The 23,410-nt window shown below is 37.1% G+C and overlaps 1 protein-coding gene across 21 annotated transcripts in view; it reads left to right on the top strand.

The window, feature by feature from the left end:
• Positions 1 to 23,410, top strand: part of ANK3 (ankyrin 3) — a 502,256-nt gene that overhangs the window by 281,548 nt on the left and 197,298 nt on the right. For all 21 annotated transcript variants that reach the window (XR_010024083.1, XR_010024084.1, XM_063103187.1 and 18 more), the window contains exons 2-5: positions 11,684 to 11,785; positions 12,184 to 12,282; positions 12,471 to 12,569; positions 19,715 to 19,813. Coding sequence is in view for 19 of the 21 variants with exons in the window: in XM_063103187.1 (XP_062959257.1) it covers positions 11,684 to 11,785; positions 12,184 to 12,282; positions 12,471 to 12,569; positions 19,715 to 19,813 (399 nt within the window). In the remaining 2 variants the exon portion in view is untranslated. The remainder of the gene's footprint in view (positions 1 to 11,683; positions 11,786 to 12,183; positions 12,283 to 12,470; positions 12,570 to 19,714; positions 19,814 to 23,410) is intronic.

Here is a 23,410-nt window from a genome sequence, read left to right on the forward strand (position 1 = left end):
TTTGTTTTAATTTTAAATTTTAAACATATCTTGAATGAAGAGCTACATCTCTTTCCATATCTTGTGCTAGGTAGTCTGCCCACAACAGAAGTTTGATTAACACTTTCCCATTTTTGCTCATTTGGGAAATTAACCACATACCATCAGCAATAAGAATCCTTGCACACTGTATAATATCATGGAGGTTTTAGGGCAGGAGGGAACTTGCCCGTCATCTAGTCAAATCATGCTACCAATTTCCAGCATCACTTATAGCATTCTGCCTGGCAAATGATAGTGACTCTGTGTCTGCAGCGACTTCCATAGTGTGCAGAAAATGAAAGTTCTGAGTCAAAATGGTTTGCAGTTCTGCCACGGACTGGTGGAAATCAAGACAAAATGTTACTTTATTTTATTAAGACATACAAACTCTCCTCCCCTGATATCTATGGTTTTTCTGTCCCTTGAGAGGTAGATGAAACAGGTTCTTTAAGATCTTACTTTATATTCTCAGAAAATTTCAGACAAACTCAAATCCGGTTTTGCAGCTGAACGGAATCAACTTTATGTTGGGGAACACTGGAAATACTTACCTACCAGCCCCCAGCATGTGTTTCTTTCCCCCTCATGGGAAAAACTTTTTTCTCTGTATTTATTTTTATTTCTAGTCAGTCTCCAGGAAGATTTTTAGGGGTCTGAGTTCTGGGTGAGAAAAGTTATCCCTGATGGCCTGCATTCTAGGTCCTCCTTTTGATGTAAACCAGGTCATAGTAGACAGACGGGATAAGAGTGAGTTTTATCAGCATACAACAAGGTAAATCTCTTGAAAACACTGCCCTTACCAAAACAAAAGCCTGCCAGCACTTTATTTTTTTAACTGGTTCCCACTCCCCTCTATTTAAAGATAAAGATGGGAATGTTGTTTTGTCTTTCAGCTTGAGAGGGGCCCTGGTGCACAGACCCTGGCAGGTTTGAAATGTACAACAGCAGAGGCCTTCCTGGCAAAGGACCCAGGGTAACGATGCTAACCAGGCCTAGCATGTGTTAGGGGACAGTGACCTCATTTTTAGGGATGAACTGAGGTTACTTCCAAGCAAGAAACTTGCAGACAAAGGCAGGCTTGTAGCAATCGGAGGGAATCTGTGGAGGCAGCCCCTTTTTCTTCAGTTGGTTTTGATAATGATTCCGACTAATATAGATAGCCTTTAGAAGCATTTTTCTTACCAGTTAAGTTCCCACCCCTCTCTACTCCTCCTCTGACTGATTTTTGGGTGGAAAATACTGATTTATTTCCATAACTGGAGAGCAATTAGATAAAAAGACTAAAATCTTAATAACATGAGGTCTTCCCTAATGTAAAAGGTTTATGTTTTTTCAAGCACTTGCCATGCAAAAGACACAAAGTTCCCCTCTATTTAAGATCTCTGCACCCCACCCTAAACACACACCTAAAAACAACTTATTTGCTAATATAGACCTAACTACCCCTTTGGGGCTAAAAAAAGAGAAATACCAGTCTCCTGAAGATCCACAGTTTTTATTGGTTGTAGCATGACTGTCACAGTTGTTTTAGGTCGTGTAATTGGTCGCATTCTTTTGAAATTGGTGGGAAATTAGATCACTGTGCAAGATAGCTATAAAATATCAGCATACAATATCTTACTCTAAAATATCTGGCAGCTGTGAGCAGGCACTATCTGGATGGCCATGTCGCAGTGTATAAACAGTGAATCAGTTCTGATTAAGTGGGGGAAAAAATCCATCCTTTGTCACCTCTCCCCTCTCATGGACTTGGGCAGGGCCACAGCTCCATGTCTGACCCCAAAGCCTTAAGCACAGAAGAATATAACAACTCTCAAGTCACTCAACTTATTTTTGTTGAAAGTGATCTTATTCCAAATATACACCAGTCTTGGGTTTTGAGAAGTTCTGCAAAGGAGCTCCACTCACACAGTACTTCAAAACTATAATTGGCATCTGAAATCACTAATTAAGGAGCAATACAGTGGAAGATCTGGGGATTTTGAAAATCAGATCCCCGTATTCCCTATGTCCTTTTCCTGATTGAGAATAGTTTACAAATTTGTGTTACTTTATCCACCAAAAATTACTGCCTGGTGCTACCAAGAAAAGCCTCGTATCTTTAGTTCTGGTGATAAATGTTTGCTTTAAAAAGGGGGCATAAAAGAGCAAGAGAAGGGAGTGGGGGAGTAAATATGAAAGCCAAAAGTTTTAAATGTGCCATCGAGATCTTAATATTCTTTAACGCAAAGTTAAAAATCTATCAGTACACCTTCAAAATGCCTCTCACATCACTTTTTTTCCCCAATCCACCACTATTGCCCCCAAATCTCCATATCACACTGTCACATAAGCTATATTTTGACAATAACCTATTTCAGTGGGTCTCACCCCTGGTTACACCTTAGAATCACCTGAACTGCTTATCAGTATGTCTCATCTCAAATCAATTGACTTTGAATCTCTAGGGGTGGGGCTAGGAGTGTGTGTGGGTGTGGGTGTGTGGGTGTGGGTGTGGGTGTGTGGGTGTGGGTGTGTGGGTGTGGGTGTGGGTGTGTGGGTGTGGATGTGTGTGGGTGTTAATCCTCCTCAGGAGGTCCTTGAGGCATGGAGGGTTGACAACATTGACCTGCAGATCTTCTTGTCCCCATTTACTTCCACACTCTAGTCTGCTATCAATTAATTGGGCTAATATGTAGCTTTAATGATGTCTTTACAACCCTCAAAACCCCTCTGCCTCTTGGTATCTTCATGGTGAAGTTAAGTCAGATTCATCTGGCATGTCAAACCTTCCGTGAACCTGTTTTTTACTGTTTTCACCAGGGGAATCCCCTTTTCATTAGATATTACCCATTCACTATTCCTCAAACTTTCCCATTTCTATATATCTACCTATTTTCATTCCTTTTGTCTCCACTGACCAAGTCCCCTGTTGAAGTCCTACCTCCTCCTACCGGTTGTTTCCCCAGCTGTCGCCAGGATGCAGAAATGGCTCTTCCCGATGAGCTTCTATGGCTTTATGAACTTTTGTAGATTCATCTACTATGAATTCTCATTATATGTGGCCTGGATCTAGTCCGTACAGCTAGATTATAAGGTCATTGAAAGCATTAACTGCATCCTCAGGGTAGAGGACAAGGACCTACCTCAAAAGACAGCCCATCTTTACAGGACAGCTGACACCTGAGCAGAACAGACCAAGTGCTGTAGGAGTCCAGAGAGAGAGGGGGTCATGTCTAGTGTTTATCAGGGAAAGGAGCAAATGCAAAGTGACCTTTGAGCTGGACCTAGGATTTAGTAGGTGACTCTGTTGGGGAAGGGGAGTGGGGGGTTGAAGAGTGTTACTAGCAGAGGGAAAATCCTGGGTGAAGTCACAGTTCCAAGAAATTATGGGGCCAGTTGAGGAGTAATGAACTCTCTTAGATTGCCTTCAAAACAAATATGTGTTTTATTTCAGGCTGAGAGTGTGTGTTTGGGGCAGGTTTTAAAGGGCCCTAAAGGCTTTGCCATAGAAATCGAATAAAGTAGTTTAAAAGCCAAAACATTCTTACAAATGAGGTATGTTATCAAACACCAATATATAAAACAGATGAAAGTAAATCTCCTTGGGAGGAAATTGAAGGTAAGCACATGGAACTCTGCTTACTGAGCCTTCCCCCTGCTCTCAGTATTCCTGACATTTAGTTTTCCACCTGTGTCATGAAGATTCCTATGTTAATTCAATATTTAAGAAATAAATGATAATACATGTATAATATACATAATGCATAATGCTAATATATGTAAAATGCTTAGTGAGGTCTCTGACATACAGTAGGCTCTCATTAAATTGCAGCTATTGTCCTTGTCATGACTTTCTCAGAACCCTCAGTGGCTCTTTGTGAACTCCTGAACATTGTTGCCCTCAGCAGATTCAGCTGGTGCCAGCTACAACCTCCAAGAGGTTTTTTAAAAATGATCTGGACATCATATAGCAAGCGCCTGAAGTGGTCAAGTAGCAGGGTGGATGAAAAAAAAAGAGTAAGCATATCTTCAGCTGTAGGGAAAGCTAAGATATTTAAAAATCTATAAAAATAAGTCTTTTCAAGTGCATCTCTGAACTAGCACTTTAAAAGTAAGGGATCTGCAGAGATTTTTTTAAATGATGTGAAATCAAGAACCATTTTTCTTGGCTGCATGGTCACGGAGTACAGGAGACAAAGCCTAGGACAAGCTTAAGGTAGATGGTTTAACAAGAGCCCCCACGTTAAGCTGGGACCCAGAGGTTGTAGCTCCAATATGAGTGGACAGGAAGTAAACCCATATAGAAGATACAGCACGAACTTGCTTCTCTCCATTTGTCACCAGATGGAAGGAAAAAACAACTCCCCTGAGAATTTGTAACCACAAGAAGTCCCTCATATCTGTACTAGTTTGAGGTTTAAGTTTATCTGTGTAGTCTTTAAAACAAAAACAAAAAATAACCCCTGGAACCAAGCATTTGTTATTAAAGTAATCTGGGGTTGATAGTGCTTCTAGGAAACTGGCAGAAACAATTTCAAATTCCTCTTTGGAATATGGCAACATTAACCCAGGTGCTAAAGAATTACCAAAGATTAACTTCTAAGGAATATGAACTCACAATCAATAATCACAAACCATGGAAAAGTAAATTGGTACAATCACTTTGAAAAACAATTAGTAATTAACTATAAAAGTTGAATAAGCACATACCTAATGACTTAGCATTTATGATCCTAGGTATACACCTTAAAAACTTTTTGCCTGTGTGCACCAGGACTAGTGCAGAATGTTAATGGCAACATCTTTCACAGTAGACCCAAACTGGAAACAACACAAACATCCATCAACTCTACAGTGGATAAATAGATTGTGTTGTAACCACATAATGGAATCTTCCACAGCAGCAATGGTAAATAGACTATTGTTACATGTCAACATGGATCACTTTATGAAACACATTAGACAAAAGAAGCATGTTACAGAAGGATACATAATGTGTGATTCCACTTATATAAGATACTAAGATAGTCAATTACATAATATATAGCTTTGGAAGGTGTTCATAGATGTTATAACTATAAAGAAAAGCATGAGAATAATTAACTGGCACAGAGGATGCCTTAGAGCCACTCAAGGACAGGCTTGTTGGAAGTCTTCAAAGCTACTGTAACTTTCATTCTTGAACTGACTTGTAGGTATGTGGGTGTTTATTTTACAATTTTCTTTAAACTGTTCATATATATTTTATGTACTCTTTTGCATGTATGATATGCATCATGATAAATACGTTTCTAAAGGAGAATGGAGAACTAAAAAAGCCCCTGAGACAGAATATCGGGTAGTATGCATACATGCAACTCTCTGGAAGGGGGTTTGAGGAGTCAGAGATTCACACCAAGATGGTGTGCGTCGGTGGCTAGGAAAATCTTGGGACCTTTAAATAGAAATGAGAAAATCAAGAAAATCTATTATTCACATCTTTGTTGTTGGTACCTAGTTGCAGTAGCATATACACTCTGTATCCCAGCAAGCCTTCATTGTTGCTGTTGCTGAGGGGAGAGGATTGTGAGACATAAAAGTAGGAGTGTTTGGGTTGAGGATGATACAGTGTAGGCATGGCATGTTGGCCTTCGAGAGAAGGATGGAAGCCCCACCATAGAAGTGGTGTGGTCCCCTAGAGAGCACAGGAAGGAAAGATATGCAAGCTCTGGAAATGGAAAAGGCCCATTTTTCAGTGATGGGTTAAGGCAATGAGGAAGAAACGGAGTGAACAAAGAGAGGAGAGAAATGTAAGGGAAGATTTTCAAAAAGGAGAAGGTGATCAGTACTGTCAAATGGTTCAATATTACAAGGGGAAAGATTTAAAAGTCCTGGGATTTGATGATTGGAAGGTCGTTGGTGATTTTGTATGGAGAGGCTTTATTGATTAGCGAGAGAAGCCCTGTTGCTAGGAATGCAAATATAAATTAGTATTAAGGGTATAGAGTCAGTGAACTAAACTAATTTTTCAAAATGTTTGATATTTAAAGGAAACCTTGAAAATAACATATATACTTATCGGGTGCTTGCTAGGCACTCACATTGTTAACCACTTTACGTAAAGTATCTAATTCACTTTAACAGTTGTTGTTATTGTTTATAATAACATTTGACAGCTCAAAAACTGAGGTACTTGAACGTTAAGGAACTTGCCAAAGGCAACACTGTCAATAAGTGGAATAACTGGGATACAGGTTCAGGCTGTGTGATTACAGTGCTTTGGTTCTTAACCAGTTCACTCTGCTGAGAAGTAGAGGAGATAGATCATCAACTCACAAGGGGGTGCTGGGTAGGAAGGTGTTTGGTTTTGTTTTGGTTTTATCTTTAAGAGACACCTGAGTATGTTGATAGGCAGAAGACAGGACACCAGTGGAGAAAAGGAACCTGAAGTGTACAGGAAAGATCATCTGACCTTTCACATGGTTCTTAGAGAGTTGGGAAGATAAGGGAGAAAGATTAGAGAACTGACAGATCATGTATAAATAGGTCCCAGAGATCACACACCCATCCCTCCTGCTCCCCCACCCACCACTGGTTAGAAGCAAAGGAGCAGAGCTTTATATGCTCAGCAGGTCTCCAGTCTAAATTTCTTCAGGCAAATCCACTGTTAGCCTGATCTTGAGCCTCGTAATGAACTCAACGAAGAGATTCTGGTCCACAGAGGATGTACCTGAAAGTACCTGACACAGTTGATTCGATGGTTTTATGAATGGACCGATGGACAGATGGATGGGTGGACTAATGGATGGAAAATAAGTGAATGAACTAAGAGTTACTGAATATATAGGACAGACCAAACATTTATTAAGCCTTTTCTTCGAGTAGCAGTTAACAGCCTGGACTCCAGAGTCAGACTGTCTGGGTTTACATCCCTGCCACTCACAAGCTGTGTGTTCCTGGGAAAGTCACTCATTCTTTCTATAGCTCAGTTTCCTCATCTATAAAATAGAGCCACTAAGAGTACCTACTTGGGTTAGTTTGCTAGGGTTGCCATAATAAACCACCATAAACTGGTGGCTAAAATAACAGACATTTATTCTCTCATTGTTCTGGAGATCAGAAGTACAAAATCAAGGGTCAGCAGAACCACACTTCCTCCAAAGACTAGGGGAAGAGTTCTTCCTTGCCTCTGCCAGCTTTTGGTGGCTCCTGGCAGTCCTTGTTCTGTGACAGCATAATTCCAATCTCTGCCTCTGCCTTCACACGACCTTCTTCTCTCCTATGTGTCTCTATATTTTCTCTTTTTATAAGGACACTACTGATTGGATTTAGGGCCCAATCTAATTCATTGTACATTATCAACTAATTATATCTGCAAAGATTTTATTTCCATATAAGTTATGTTCTCAGGTTCCAGATGGACATGAATTTTGGGGGGATACCATCCAACCCACTACACTACTTCTTAGAACTATTACAAGGATTAAGTAAATTAATATAAGGATGTATACAGTTAGTACATGTTATGTTAAGTGACTAGTGATATAATTAAGTCAAGATAAGCACTTGTAATAGTGTCTAGCATATAGTCAGGGGTATGAAGTGTTAGTTATTACTGAAGTTGGCACTGGTAAATGCTTATTCTTTCCAACCATTGCTTTCTGCCGAATAATATGAATATTCCTTGGAGGTGAAGATGCTGAGATATTCAATTAATTCATCATAATGCTTGACTCTATCCCTGAAGCTATTTCCTTGATTAACACACATGGTTTGTATTTCTTTCCTGTCTAGTAAAATGGCTGAGTAGACAAGACAATAAATGGTGACAAAAGAAATTTTCATTTTCCAAATTTATCATTCAGATTTTGGTCACCCAGAGGGAAAAATACTGACAACCCATTTATAATCATTTTTGTGCCAATGACTCTTTAGACAAGGCCTCCTCTTTGTGACTCTCCACATGGCAGAACTCAACTTCTCTTTGGACCTAATTCCCTTCCGTGGTAACTTGTCGACAGCCATCGTTACGTGCATCTTTACATGCAACATCAAAAGAGGCATTGTTCTGTTCTGATAGAATCCTCAACATTAAAAAACCAACTGTAAGCTTGTGTGAAGAGTGACTCCTGGTTATTCAATGAAATGATAACTAAGAGATGTAACACACTGATACTGAGCCTAATACAAAATATTATTGTTTTGATTTTTTTTTTTTTTACATCAAAGAAATAACAATATATAGGTACTATACAGTATATATGGGCAGATTTTGGGAAAGAAAAATAGTGAAGACTCCAATATTTATCTGCTACCTGTGCAGGGTGATTTGGAAGAGGGTAGGAGGCAACGAGATGGAGGCAAGCAAGTCATCATTCGTACCACATGGGTTTTGCTCGCCACTGTGCAGCCAGATATTGGCACAAAGACTAGCACATAGTTCATTGTGAAAGGATGATGTAGCTGCATTGCTTGCAGATGGTTGAGAGTAAAAGGGGGAACTTCTTCGTTCTTTTTCTTTGGGCTTTAATAATTTCAATTCCTAGGTTCTAAATCTTTTTCAGGGAAGTCTTTGTCTCCTCTTGCTTTTTCTCTATCTTTTCTACCCTCTTCCTCCCCCTCTTTTTTTTAAGGTACAGTGGGTGGTTGCTGTTGTTATGGTGTGGTGAGAATGTGGGTATGTAGCAGAGGGCTGAGAAAAGTGAAGAAAATTAATTTTTGTTCCTTCTTGTACCTCCTAAATTTCTGAGGTGATAGATTAGCTACCTCAGAGAATTATTTGATGCCCGGGTCATTGGGCGAAATAGGTATCATGAATGTATCCACCGGAGGATTTTTTTTATCACTAGAGCAGGAGTTCTTAAATACAAATCCACGAGCAAGCTTAGCACTCCTGAGCCACATGAAATGGTGTGCAGATTACATAGGCATGTGTGGATTTGCTATGTGCATGCGTATATATGCAATTGTTGAAGAGAATTCATTCATAACTTTTATTACTCCCCAAAGAATCCAAACCCCAAATAGGTAGAGAACTACTGAATTAGTAGATTTATTTTATCCTGGTCATATTTTGTTTTGCTTTAGAAGTTTGGATGGGAAAATCCTGAGAAAACTTGGGAGGAAAATGGACAGTGTATGAAATTGCCAAACCTTTTCAGGTCTGGAATCAATTCATAAGCTTTTCCCCTTGAATTATAACACCTCTTTTTTAACTTCTTTAGCTGCTGTGCTTATGTACTCGGTCAGCGTTTGGGATGCTTAACTCACAGTTGTTATCTCTGGCAGTTGAAATATCCAGGCAGACTGATGTCATTTGTTCCCAGAACAGCATCACAGCCCTTCTGGGCAAATTCACTGATAAGTCATTGAGCAGGCACAAAGAAGATGATATTTTATGGTACAATGAGCCATCTTTGCATAGCTAATTTAGTTCTAACTGAATTTATAAACACAGAACTAACCTTCCCGAAGTCTGAACCTCTTTAAAAACTGCATTCTATTTTTCTTTACATTTGTAGAAACTTTAATTTGTCCTCTGTGTCCTTTGTCTGATTTGAGTCTTTATTTCTTGTTGTCTTTCTTATACTTAACCCTTTGCACTGATTAAGTGATTTCCATGCTTAACTCAAATTCCAATTTTATTTTATTTCAGTAATATCTATGTGTGCTCCCAGACTCCTGACTCAATGGCTTAGTTCATGATCTCTGGTGATCACCTTTGAATCATAGCAGATTCTTAACTTAAATAACTACTGCTGCTGCAGTTGTTAATAAAGCCTCCTGTGTTGTTCCAGGCAGTAACTTAGTTAATAGTTATTTCTATACAGTTTACTTATTTGTTGATTCATTCATTCACAAAACACTTACAGGGCCTGCTGTATAACAGGGATGCTTCCAGTTACAGGGAAAACAGGAAGATGAATGTTATAGAAAGAGTCACTGCCTCGTGCGAGGCTGAGGCATGGGGAAATCCAGGTAGGCCAATGATTTAAGCTTCCTTAAGCTTACAGTCTTTAAATAAGTTGGTTTACTATTTATTTAAAATGATGCTTCTCAACTGGGGAGACTTTGTCCCCAGGAGATATTTGGCAATTCTGGGGATATTTTTAGTTGTCACAAATAGAGGATACTACTGGCACCTGGTCAGTAGAGGCCAAGGATGCTGGTAAACATTGGACAGTGAACAGAACAGTCCTCTTCAGCAAAGAATTATTCAGACCAAAATGGCAATAGTGCCCAGGTTGAGAAGCCCTGATGGAGAGGAAGCAATCTTTATTCAGAGAGAGGCTTACTGCTTGCTGTAAAGGTGGGGGGCATGAGGGGCAGACATGACACTCTGGACTCAGTAACCTCTCCTCTGGGGTCCTGAGCAAGTTAACTCTTACTGAATTGACCTGAACAAAATCAACGACCTCTATAAGGGATGGGTTGCCTTCAGAAAATTACATTTCTGGGGACAAGTTAGAATTCCTCAAAAATTGGTGTCTTTGCAGGTTTCCAGTTGCCCACTCCTTAATCTTATACCTCTGCTTGTTCCTAGGGGACTTTCAATTTAGAGTGGAAGAAGGATGGCTATACTAAAAACTAGGATGCTGTGAGATAAATACCAAGAGAGCTCAATGAAATCCATGCTCTGGGAGCAATGAGCAATTAAACTCTTCCTGGGGGGTTGTGCAGGCTTCACCGATGAGGTGGCATTTGAACAGGGGCTTTGAAGGAAGTAGTCACCATATGGCTGAAAGAGACACTTTCCTTCCTTTAAGCCATACCCTGCATGATTGCATTTATAACTGGTGACATGATGTTTCTGGCTGCTCTTCCAGGAAAACCTGCTTCTATATTGAACTGCACTGAGCAAGATCCCTTTACAAATTTTGCAGGCCCAACTTTGCACTGTCTCTTCTCATGGCCTTCTTTCTATTAAAGATTTCAATAGTAGGTGGTTTCAACTGTGCAATTATAGGTGTTAGAGTTTAACAGTCATTCAGTATTGCAAGCTTCCACAAATGAGTTATGTCTGGTATTGTTGTTTTTAAATTTTCTATGTATTTATTTATTAGCTCCTGCTATTGATCCTAATAGAATTTACTCCAGGTTGTGGGCCTTAGCTAGTCTGAAAATACATAGAAAGTATATGTCACAATCTGTATAGGCATTTATAAATGCTTTTCAAATAACAATTCATGTTCCTAAACATGGTTGTGTCCCATAGGAAAATCCAACAAAAAAATCATTGCCTGCAAATTCCCATTAAACTAATGTAACTAAAGTTTATTTGTGAAGCTATCAATTGAAAAATTGTCTATGATAGTTACTTACGGAAAAGTGGAATAGATGTTAAATTTCTGATACAACAAAATAGTGGAGTATTCAATGTGTAATTACAAAGAAGTTACAGGATTTTTCATTACTCTCTGGAAATTGTATGTTGATTTAAGGTGCCTATGCACTATGGGAAGATTTTATCTCATCAGAATAAGTTATGGCATCACAGAAGGGGTAACTTTGTACACTTAAAACTAACTTTTAAAGAATTTGTCTTTTTCCTAGTGACTTTACAAAGAACTGTTATTACTGTTTTTATATTAGAAGCAAAATAGTTCAATTACTTTCATTTTAGCTTGGACTCTAACCTAGGTACTTATAAACAAGCATATCTGTTTCTTTTTCATCAAAATATTTTTCTTTTTAATTTTAGTCTGATGCCAATGCAAGTTACTTAAGAGCAGCTCGAGCTGGACACCTAGAAAAGGCCCTTGACTACATAAAAAACGGAGTTGACATCAACATTTGCAATCAGGTTAGTTGTGGTTATTGTTGTTATTTAATTTTTTAGTCAAAATTTTAAAAATCCAGACTCTAAACTCCTTAAAGGTTTTATTAAATATAACCACTACTTTCTCTTTTTTTGTCAAATTTTTCTGTTAAATTTTACCAGCTTGACATTGTCAAATTATTTTCTGCTTTGTTAAAGGAACATTCAGAAATGTAGATATATGTCCCTTAATAATTAATTCCCTAAATTTGGTAAATAATGATGACAGAACAAACTACCTAGTTTTCAAGTATTTGTATTTCTCATTCACTTTTCTGTATGCAAGTGATTGTTGGTGGGCTGTTGTCTCAGGATTTCTTGGTAGACTGTTACTGCTCTATTTTCAACCTGCTGAGTAAAGCTTTCCCTTTGCTTTTCATCAGAATGGGTTGAACGCTCTCCATCTCGCTTCCAAAGAAGGCCATGTAGAAGTGGTTTCTGAGCTGCTGCAGAGAGAAGCCAATGTAGACGCAGCCACAAAGGTCAGTATGTCATATTTAATGCTGTTCATAGAACTTGCCAAATTCAGTGAGGATTCAGCCCTGAATAAGAATCAAGGTAGACTTATCATGAGATACTTGTTAATAACTTTGTTCTCTTTGGTGAACTGATAAACCATGAAGGATTGGAAAGGTGGGTGAGTTGATGTGTATTGCTTTTCATTTTACAGAAAGGGAACACAGCGTTGCACATTGCATCTTTGGCTGGGCAGGCAGAGGTGGTAAAGGTCTTGGTTACAAATGGAGCCAATGTCAACGCACAATCTCAGGTAAACCTACCACTCTGTTGCAGAGAAATTTTGTTATAATTTACAAATAATGTTCTCTGGGACAGGTGCTTGCTTGGTTCACATGTCCTCTAAGAACACAATGCTTAAGATCTATATTCAAATAGTGATATTGCTGCTGATTATTTAAATTCATATATATCCTCATTTGCGAGACATATGTGTAATTTTTGAGGTGATTCATCTCTGAAACTCTGTGACTGTTAGTCATAGACACAAATGTTTTGGGGATATCTGTAATGCAGAATCCAGTTTTATGATGGTAGCACAGGTTTTGTCTCAGTATTCATTAACCTACAAAGGAAACAGGGATGTCTATACATGAGGAAATGCTCTTTGCATTTCTGATTATATCAGTGCTTTGTCTAGTAGAAAAACAGAAAAAACTGCTTAGTTCCTCTTTACTAATTTAGGCATCATTGTTCTCTGACACAGATTTTTTTCAAAATTGGAAATAGGCAGAAGAAACTTTAAAGTCCCCAACTTTTGAATTTCCAGATGTTTTGTAATGAATGTAGGTTGTCCTGTAAATCTCAGAGTCTTGTATGAAGTTTTAAGAAGAATGCCAATAGATTATCATTATCATTTGAAAGCCTTCAAGTCTAAAATAATTAACTTCACTTTGTTGTTTTAAAAAATATAGGTCCTCATTATCCAGTATTCATTATTGGAGTCCCCAGAGACATGAGATAGTGTAGGAAATTAAACATCATCATAACACAAAAATATCTGCTAAGGACCTGACCACTTTTAAAGCTGGTCCCCACTCAAGCATCCCTTCCCATTGATTGCTGACTAGTTTGTCCGTCCAGTTTGTCAGTATCTCCCCAGGGTGTTGGATATTGAGTAAATTGATTGCAGAACAAAACTGCAGGTTTTGCCAAAGACATGAGATTTCGTGAAGTCTGGGAAAATGATGTTGGAGGACTGCTGGGTACACAGCTTAGCTGTGGGTACATGGCTTCCTGGCAGCTGTAGGCCCCAGGCAGCATGTGAAAAATTAGGTTGTTTTCCTCATGGTTATTTCATATAAGAATGATTTGAAAATCAAAACATTAAATGAAGGGGGAAAAAAAGTGAGAATACTTCTTGCAAAAGACTGTCTTTTTTACTTATGCTGTGAAGAAGAAACGGAAGTATAGGATGTCAAGATGTATAATTTTGTTGGAAAAATTATACTTTTTCTCCACGGAAATCACACTTGGTTTAGTCTTTGTTCGTTCCGAGAACTCGTACATGAATGCAGTTGTAATGTACGTTTTGTTAAATCATGTAAATTTACAATTCCTAGTTTTATCTTTCAAGACTCTCAGTCAAAATCTCAATATCTCGATATCTTTACTATTTACTATGGTCTTTTGATCTCCATTATAACTGTGCTTGATTTCATCAGCCTTTTCCAGTACTAATTACTTTGGACCACAGGAGTCTCCTCTGTTTTATGTGTTCACACAATTGCGGTGACTTCCTCCCTGTTTACAGCAGCCTGAGCAATGATCGCTGTAATAATGCCTTTAACTATCAGTGTCATGGAAAAGGAGCTGCACAGTGCTTCCAATGACATGGTTTCTTGTATACTTGCTCCATTTTCTTTCTAGTTCCCTATGGTTGGACCTTTGTTACATGGTCTGTGTGCTAATTATTCTGATTCCCTATGAGCGATCACTTGGAGTAATGATGCTTTTCCAGAAAGGAATAATATAAAGTTGAATATTGACCAGTGTAGTACTTTGAGAGTGATACAGACCAGCTAATTCCAGGTGAAGCATCATGCTTTTAAACTGATTGTTTTCAAAATGCCCCTTTAATTTTTTTACTGAACAATAGCTGGTTTTAGATTCTGAGATGGTGGGAAAACTCTTTTCATCCATTTCCCTTTTGTTTTCCCAGCAGAGGAGAAATAAGCCTCCTTCTCTTAAACCTTGCTCATGCTCTTGACTACTGCTTAGAGAAGCCATAGTTTTAAACCTGCTCTGCAATGTCTGGGAGAAGTTGTGGTCAAAATAAAATCTTAATCAGTTCTAATTTCAATTTATACACATTCCACACTGATGATGCAGGGAGAGAGAAGAACATGGGCTGTGAAATTCCCTGTTACTTGCAGCTGTGCTTGGAGTACCCTGCCATGCATTAGACAGCAAAGCATTTCCACCTTCATCTGGACACCTGCCCTCACATGCCTTCTGAACTGCATCGTTCCACGGATAGAATAAGGAATGAGATGACCGTGCAGCAGAATGGAGTTTCTGTGATCATTCCTGGTAGCAACTCTTCAACAGGAACTTTTATAAAGAACAACAAGCAATGATGCCAGGAAATGAGATTAAATTCCATTTAGTTGGCAAAAGAGCACAGGAACATTAATAAAGACTGTATCTCTGCCTAAGCGAAGTGTTAACCTATAGGCAATATTTAATAGCCAACAAGAAATTGTGTAAAGAGAGCCCCTCATTTTCCTTGAATATAAAAATTCTTATCTTAAAAATAAAAATGACATTGGGCAATATCAAGTTCTGATCCTATAAGCTTAGGCTCTATAGACTAAGAATTTGTAGATTTTAAAGTAATTTTTGTCATTGCCCTGATCTTAGGTCTTAAGAACTTAGTTAACTCTTTCTTATATTACTTAACATTCCAGTAATCATTTAGTCCTACCCTGAGAAAGAGATTGGGTTGACTAATTAAGCTGTGATAATAAAGAATTCTACTATTATTATAAATCCCTAATACTTTGCCCTAAATACAGCAACAGTGATTACCAGTGTTTGCTATTGGAAAGTCTCAAACTGCTAAGTCAAATGATATCCCTCTTCTCTCCTTCCCTCGTGAGTCTGTACTATAAAGCATGAACTGTGTTTATAAAGAAGTAAAGTCTGTTCCAAATAATATTTTAACTATCAAAGTATTCTAAATGAACAGATTTTCATAGCGATGTTAGCAAAGGCAAGACCCTTTGAGTAAGCCAGTGCTTCCCTGATCTTTCTGTATATTTTGATATTTCCTATGGTGGGAAGGTCAGACCCTGACAAAGTCAGACAGATGGGCATCGTCCAGATAGAGCCTCTCTCACCTGTGACCTTACATCACAGCTCTAATCTATCTGACTTTCACAAAATTTAGTATCATGTGAATCAATGAAAATCTTTCACCATTCCCTTAACATCTTACTTAAAAACAGCACTGTACGATACACAAAGGCTGGTCATAACTAGAATAGATAGGAAAATTTCAGGGACACAATTTAAGCACTTACTTAAATGAAATCACAGGAGAACTCATTTTATTTTATTTAGGTGGGTTTTATGCAGCATGCCTCAGTATTATCTACAAAATTATAAGTCTGTAGATTTGCATGCTTAGAATAGTAACAGCGTAAATATTTAGAGCAGAAGGTATTGAAGATGTTGGATAAAATCAGATTTCGAATAGCATACTAGCTCCATCTTAAGCTGCTCTGCCTTTTGAGAATTGAATCTGTTGTTGCTACAGAAAAGAAAATGAAAGTTGGACACCCATATGATCCTTTTAGGCCAGGTCTGCTTTGGAAGTTTCCTAATTTAGGACATTAATATAAAAACAGTGGTGTACTCTTTTCTCTTAAGAGAAGAATAATATTCTCTCTGAAACCTCAACACTCTCCCAATCCAGGTGCCATTTTACAGAAAATCATTATAGCTGCTGGTTGGCCAGTAACAACGTGTTGAATTATGGGTTCCTTAAGCCTCTTTGAATTGGAGAGTGCTATAATGTTTTATTCACTCTTTCCAAAGGACACCTATAACTTTCTCCATAGAATCCTAATAGTATATATGTTTTCTCATGCCTTGTTGATCCTTTCTTGATAGGCAAAATTTGTATTAATTTGTGGTATTTGGATTACAGAAACAGAAACTAACTTGAGCAAAAAAGGGAATTTATTGGAATTAGATGGGAGAACACAGAGAACAGAAGTCTAAAGAAGCTTTCAGGAAGCTTTGGAAACAAGATAATTGGAGTAGAGAATGGGAGAACCTAGCCAGAGTCAGAGAATAAGATTGCTCTTTGCTATGATCCCTACAGTCAATCAAGACTGGGGAGGCGGGTATTGGGTAAAGAGCAGAGGTGAGGGTAGAGACTAGACCTGAAAGAGCAAAGAGAAGATACCCGGCACACGGTCTACCCCATAGTTAAGGAAGGACAGGTCGATTTGTTTCTAAGTCCAACCAAGACCAGTCCTCCCTGCATAATGGAGAAGAGGTAATTCTCCAAAAGAAAATAAAATAGGGTGACGTTGTCAAATAAAGGGGAAATAGATATGGGTGCTGGTTGACCCAAACTAAAGCAAAATAAAACAAACACACACACCCCTCAAATGCCCCCTATAAGATTGAAATTACCATCACGAAGTCCTCACCCAAAACATTTTATTAATATGGACATAAAAATAGCATAAGACCATGCAAGGCCATATATTGTATGATTCCATTTATGTGAAATATTCAGAATAGGCAATCCATAGATACAAAGAGTAGATTCATGTTGCCAGAGAATATAGAGAGGGGCAAATGGGAAGTGACAACTAATGGGTATGGGTTCTTTTTTGGGTGATGAAAATGTTCTGGAATTAGATATTGGGGTGGTTGTCCAATTTTGTGAATATACTAAAAACTTGCTGAATCATACACTTTAAAAAGGTGAGTTTTATAACATGTTAATTATATGAATAAACAAATATTTAAAAAATAAAACAATGAACAAAAATGTGACCATTCAGAAAATGACCAGCTCTCAGCAAGCACTCAACAAGAAGGGGAAAAGCTATTGTAGAAAACAGGTACAGGGCTGCATCTCGCTGTGGCTCTTGCCTACATTTTATTTCTAAGTAATCCAGTTCTCCGCATCTCAGGTTTTGCCATTGTAAAAAAGGGCATGTGGAATGATTTAAAAGTTGTACTTCTGAAAAATAACTCTCTAGAAGCTCCAGGTCTGTCAGAACAGCATCCTCTTAAATCTCAGCACCTGATGCCGGGCTTTCTTCATGGATAATGAAATGCCTGGTTCTGGAAGGTCATTACAAGAACAGTAGACATTCGCTGGGCTAGAAGCCAGACAAGTGTGAGTAGACCAGTGTTTCTTAGGTGATCTGGGACCACAGCAGACCTCCACCCTGAAGTTGAGAACCAACTGGCATAACTTATGATTGATATTTATGTCTGAGAAAACACTATTCATTTTGGAAGTTTTCCTTAAGAACTTTCCTACTAAAATCAGAATGTACCCTCTGGAAATTTCAGCTTTCAGAGAGAGCGCTTGATGAGGGCAGATAGATACTCAGTAGTTCATTTAGTGAGGAAAATCTACACTGGTTTGTCCCTTATTATTTTTTTCTTTTCTTTTTTTCTTTTTATTGTTTTTTTGTTTGTTTTGTTTCTTAAAAGATATTTAAATCAGCCAAGGATTAAATGATCTTTCATTTTAGTCAAGTAAGAAAATGAGAAAATAGTCAGCAATATTATGAGAATAATCCTAAAGTACATTTCAGTTTCCCTCATAGTTCTGGGAAGAGTGTCAAAAATGAAAGACATACAGGCACATGGACACACACACACACACACACACACACACACGTACACACGGTGTATCAGTTATTCCCTGTAATCCCTGATTCATAGGGAAATGTAGGTATAACCTTTCATGATAGAACGAACAGAGTGACATTATGGGCTCCGGATTTATTGCCAGGAAAATCATTTAAAAAGAAGCTTGAATGCTGTGTCATATTCCACCAGCCCTAATGTTATGCTTTAAATCTTGAAGCTGGCAACCAGACAACCTAACGTGTTACAGTTGTGTGCAAAATAGTGTAAGTAGGTGCTCTCTGGTGGTAGATGTGTTATGTGATATCACTTTTACCTGCTCAAGGATCTTTTCAACTTGCTTTCTATTCTCAACTGTAAGCTAGAAGTGAGGTTACTAGAGGCTGAATTATGAATAAATAATCTTATAGTAACTGATATTTATAATGATGAACCTAAACCTTTTGAATCACAAAAGTTTGAATGATATTTAGTAACATTTCAGTTTAGAATATATTTACTTTCATTCTTTGAAATTGCGTAATGTATACCATGAAATTTTCAGAACATTTGTTTACATGGAACTACATTCTGAAATATTTATTTATAGAATTTATCATAGTTTAAAAAATATGTTTTGATGTTTATAGGTTGCCATAAGATTTTAAAATATTACAGTATTTCGTAGGCGTGAAATGTGTTCTTCTAGAGAACAAACACACGGATGCAATATACTTGTAATAAGAAACGTAAGATGTAATATGCATTCATTTGCTTGGATCCTAGGTCTTTGGCAGTTTAGGCACAGTTTAGACATGCATACACATACACACACACTATGTAGGTAGGTGTGTATATGTGTATGCCTGAATATATGTGGTCTTAATATAAAAATACTATACCTTTGCAAAAAAAAAAAAAAGCGAGGGAAGGAAACCTATAAAAAACAGACTACCAATTGGATTCTACTATGAATTTGAATCATACCATTTTGCACACAAGTGTTCCTTTCTTTGCTCTAAGTGACTGTATCTGTGGTAAGTTTGAAGTTATTTGAAATTAATATAAATTGCTTCTCAAGTTGGAACTATTCGGTTACTTACCCTTACGTGAAAATATTATGACTTTATTTAACATAGATAATTGATGCTTGGGAGCTACAGTGATCAAATATATATATTTTTCCCCCATATTCTCAGTGTATCTAGTAAAATTCTTTACTCATGGTTGGCTCTTTTAAGTGGTTGATGACTAAATGAATGTACTTATTTATTTAAAGTGGGTAAATTGCTATGAATTATACTTAGACTATCAACTGTGAACTGTTAACTATAGACTATTAACTATGATCTACACTCAAATTATGAATTATGAAGTATAGTTGTGAATTACACTAAATTATGAATTTTGCTTAAACTATGGTGTTAGCTTTTCTATTAAATATGAATATCTACACTAAAGTATTATTAAAATTATTATATGTGAGCATTTTCTTAGCACATATATCAACAGTACCATCGAAAAACAGATTGGCTCTAGAAAGCTGAAGATAAACATTTTCTTATTTTGCAGAATGGTTTCACGCCATTGTATATGGCAGCCCAGGAAAACCACCTGGAAGTTGTCAAGTTTCTTCTGGACAATGGTGCAAGCCAGAGCCTAGCCACAGAGGTAAGACACTGTTTTATTTCTATGGGTAAATTCACATGTTTATAGTGTATTTTGTAAACCTGGATTTGAGAATTGGCCCTACCAGTATTTCAATTGCAGTTGCATATTAATGTGTGGGTTCATGAGTTTTCTATGAAATATATTAGAAAGTCTATTTTTAATCTTTAAAAATCTTCTATTGCATAGATAACCTTTCTGCTCTTAAATGCCTTGTTCTACCCTATAATTTAGCTATTATTAATATTTAGCATATTTGCTTGAGCAAACTTTTTTGTCTCATATAATTTTGCCTCAAAGGCAAAGTGTTTTGAAATATTTTTTTGATTAAACATTTTAAGTCTGTTTTTTTCCCAGATCTGTTAGCCTAATTATAATGATTGAATTTGTATATTTCTAAAGCTAACTAATTAGACTTAATTCATACTTCAAAATAAAACTATTGTACATTTTTAAGTGTTAAATAAAAGTGGTATGTGAAAAAAAAAAAAGCTTTGCAGTCTTCAGTCGAAGAATTATTCAAGAATAGAAGTAATTTAAGTTATTAATACTATCTTAGGTATTGTAGTTTATTTTTTAAACTAATCTGGATGGAAGATTGTGATCAATTGTTGTGTGTCGCTAGAAATCTATTGCTAATAATAAAGGCCCAACGTTTGGGTATTCTTTATTTTTAACATAACAGTGAGTTAGAGCAGATGCAGCATTGTCCGTGTCATGATACCTCTGCCCTTACTTGCCTGCTGCCATGCTTCCTGCGTGGCACAGAGAAGATGACAATAGAGGGATTGCATATAACCTCACCCAGCTTTTGAGATAATGCCTTCCAGGGAAACCACTACATAAATGAAGAGACAGTTTATACAGAAAGAAATATAAATATAAATATATAATAAATATATACAAAATATAAAATATTTATATTTATATTTATAAATATAAAAACTGTTATTGTAACATAGTTGTACATATCTGTGGGGTACAGAGTTGGATATCAATACTTGTGTGTAATATGTGATGCCCAAATCAGGATAATTAATGTATTCAACATTATACAATGTAATCATTTTTTGTGGCCCTTGACCGATTCCTTCCTTACCCCCCATCCTTTCCCACCTCTGGTAACCTCAGTTCTATTATTTCCTTTTGAAAGTTCAGTGTATTATTGTGATTGTTGTACCTTTTTTAAAAAAATTATTTGTTTATTTTTTTAGCTCCCACTTATAAGTGAGGACATGTGGTATTTCTCTTTCTGTGCCTGGCTTATGCCACTTAACATGATTTTCTCTAAGTTCATTCATGTTTCTGTGAATGGCAGAATTTCATTCTTTTTTATGGCAGAGTAGTATTCCATTGTGCAAATATGCCACATTTTTTATTCCAATTGTCAAATGATGGACACGTAGGTTCCAACTCTTGGCTATTGTAAATAGAACTGTGATAAACATGGGAGTGCTGATTTCCATTCCTTTGGATATGTACCCAGTAGTGGGACTGCTAGATCATATGGCCGTTCTATCTGTAGTTGTTTGAGGAAACTCCATACTGTTTTCCATAATGGCTGTGCTAATTTACAGTCCCACCAACAGTGTAGGAGGGTTCCTCTTTCTCTGCATCCTCACCAGCATTTGTTATTCTCTGTCTTTTTGGTAATAGCCAGTCTAACTGGGGTGAGATGATATCTCAGTGTGGTTTTGATTTGCATTTCCCTGATGCCGAGTGAGGATGAGCATTTCCTCGTGTGTCTGTTGGTCATTTTTATGTCTTCCTTTGAGAAATGCCTATTTAGCTCCTCTGCTCATTTTTTAATCAGGTTATTTGTTTTCTTACTATGAAGTTGTGTGAGTTCCTTGTATATTCTGAATATTAATCCTTTGTCGGATGCATAGTTTGCAAATATTTTCTCCCACTATAGATTGTCTTTTTGCTCTGTTAATTGTTTCTTTTGCTGTGCAGAAGCTTTTTAGTTTGATATAATCCCATTTGTTTATTTTTTCTTTTGTTGCCTGTGCTTTGGGGGTCACATTCATAAAGTCTTTGCCCAGTCCTACTTTCTGGAATGTTTCCCCTATATTTTCTTCCAGGAGTTTTATAGTTTCAGGTCTTATATTTAAGTTTCTAATCTATTTGAGTTGATTTTGGTATGTGGTAAGAGGTACGAGTCTAGTTTCATCCTCCTACATATGGATGTTCAGTTTTCCCAGTACCATTTACTGAAGAGGCAGTCTTTTCCCCAGTGTGTGTTCTTGGTACCTTTGTTGAAGATCAGTTGGCTGTAGGTTTATGGGTTGATTTCTGGATTCTCTATTCTGTTCCATTGCAAATGACCATAAATATATGAAAATATTCTCACCCTTGCTCGTAGTCAAAGAATAAGAATTAATCAGATAAAGAATGAGATCTAATCTTTGGCCCGTGAGATAAGAAAAATTATTAATGGGGAAAGGAAATTGGAACTTTTCTGCAATATTGGTGAAATCAATAATTGGTTACAACACTTTTGCAGAACATTTGTCAGTAACTATCAAAAGTTAATATCTACATGCCCTTTTACTTAGCAGTTCCATTTCTAAGAACTTATATTACAGATATATTAAGTACACAAAAATATGTATTATATATATATTTGCATTAGGATGCAATAATAGTGTATAAGAATGTTTGTCAACATAATTAGGAATAGCAGTTTTTAAAAATTGGAAAGAATCTAAATATGTACCAGTAGGGAACCTGTTCAGTAAATGCTGGTATACTTATACAATCCAATGCTATTCAGCATTATTGTTGTCAGCTGTTTTCTCCACAATTTAGGAGGGAGCCTTACATTTCACTTTATGTCCATCATAACTGTTGGAGACTCATATCATGCGAATGTATTATTTTTATAGTAATATTCTTAAAGCTAGTTAAGAAATAATTACTGGCTGATATCAAAAGGACAAACATTTGCTAGGTGTAGAATGGTGTCTCTCCTCACACTCAGTGGTAGCAAGGCTGAGCATAGGACTTCAAGTACAACATACGGGTTGTGCCACAGTATGCAGGGAGACTGGGGACAGGGAAGGCATTGTCGGCTAAGAGAAAACTCATTCCCATTTTGGGATGGTAATACCAAGTAATATAACATTCCCGTGAAAGGGATTCCATAGTGTTTTCTTTGTCTGTGAAGGTCTATTTACACCTTGATCTCTCCTTTAGAAGCAAATATAACCCCAGTTTACTGCTGGTAGAATTAAAGTAGCTTGTAAACGAATCACCAATAACTTCCTGAGTTCTCCAGTACTTATTTAAGTTTTCAAGGTCCAAAAACAAGTACTACAACTAACTTAAAGAAAAATAGTATGTGAGATCTTCAAATCACTAATCCAGTATTTGGCAAAGGATATATAAAAAAAATGTTTACTCCTTTCTATTAATTGAATTTTGTTATTATTTTAGCAGTTTTAAGGGAAAAAAATAACTGTTCTCTGTAATAACAAGTCATGTCCATGTTTTCATGAAGGGTGCTACATGAACAACATCTGATAAACTATAGATGTTTGAACGTTTTGAGTTTTTTTTTTTCTCTTCTTTTGAGTTGTTGGTAAGTAGAGAATAAAA

Source organism: Cynocephalus volans, chromosome 7, assembly GCF_027409185.1.
Source record: "Cynocephalus volans isolate mCynVol1 chromosome 7, mCynVol1.pri, whole genome shotgun sequence".
NCBI lineage: Eukaryota > Metazoa > Chordata > Mammalia > Dermoptera > Cynocephalidae > Cynocephalus > Cynocephalus volans.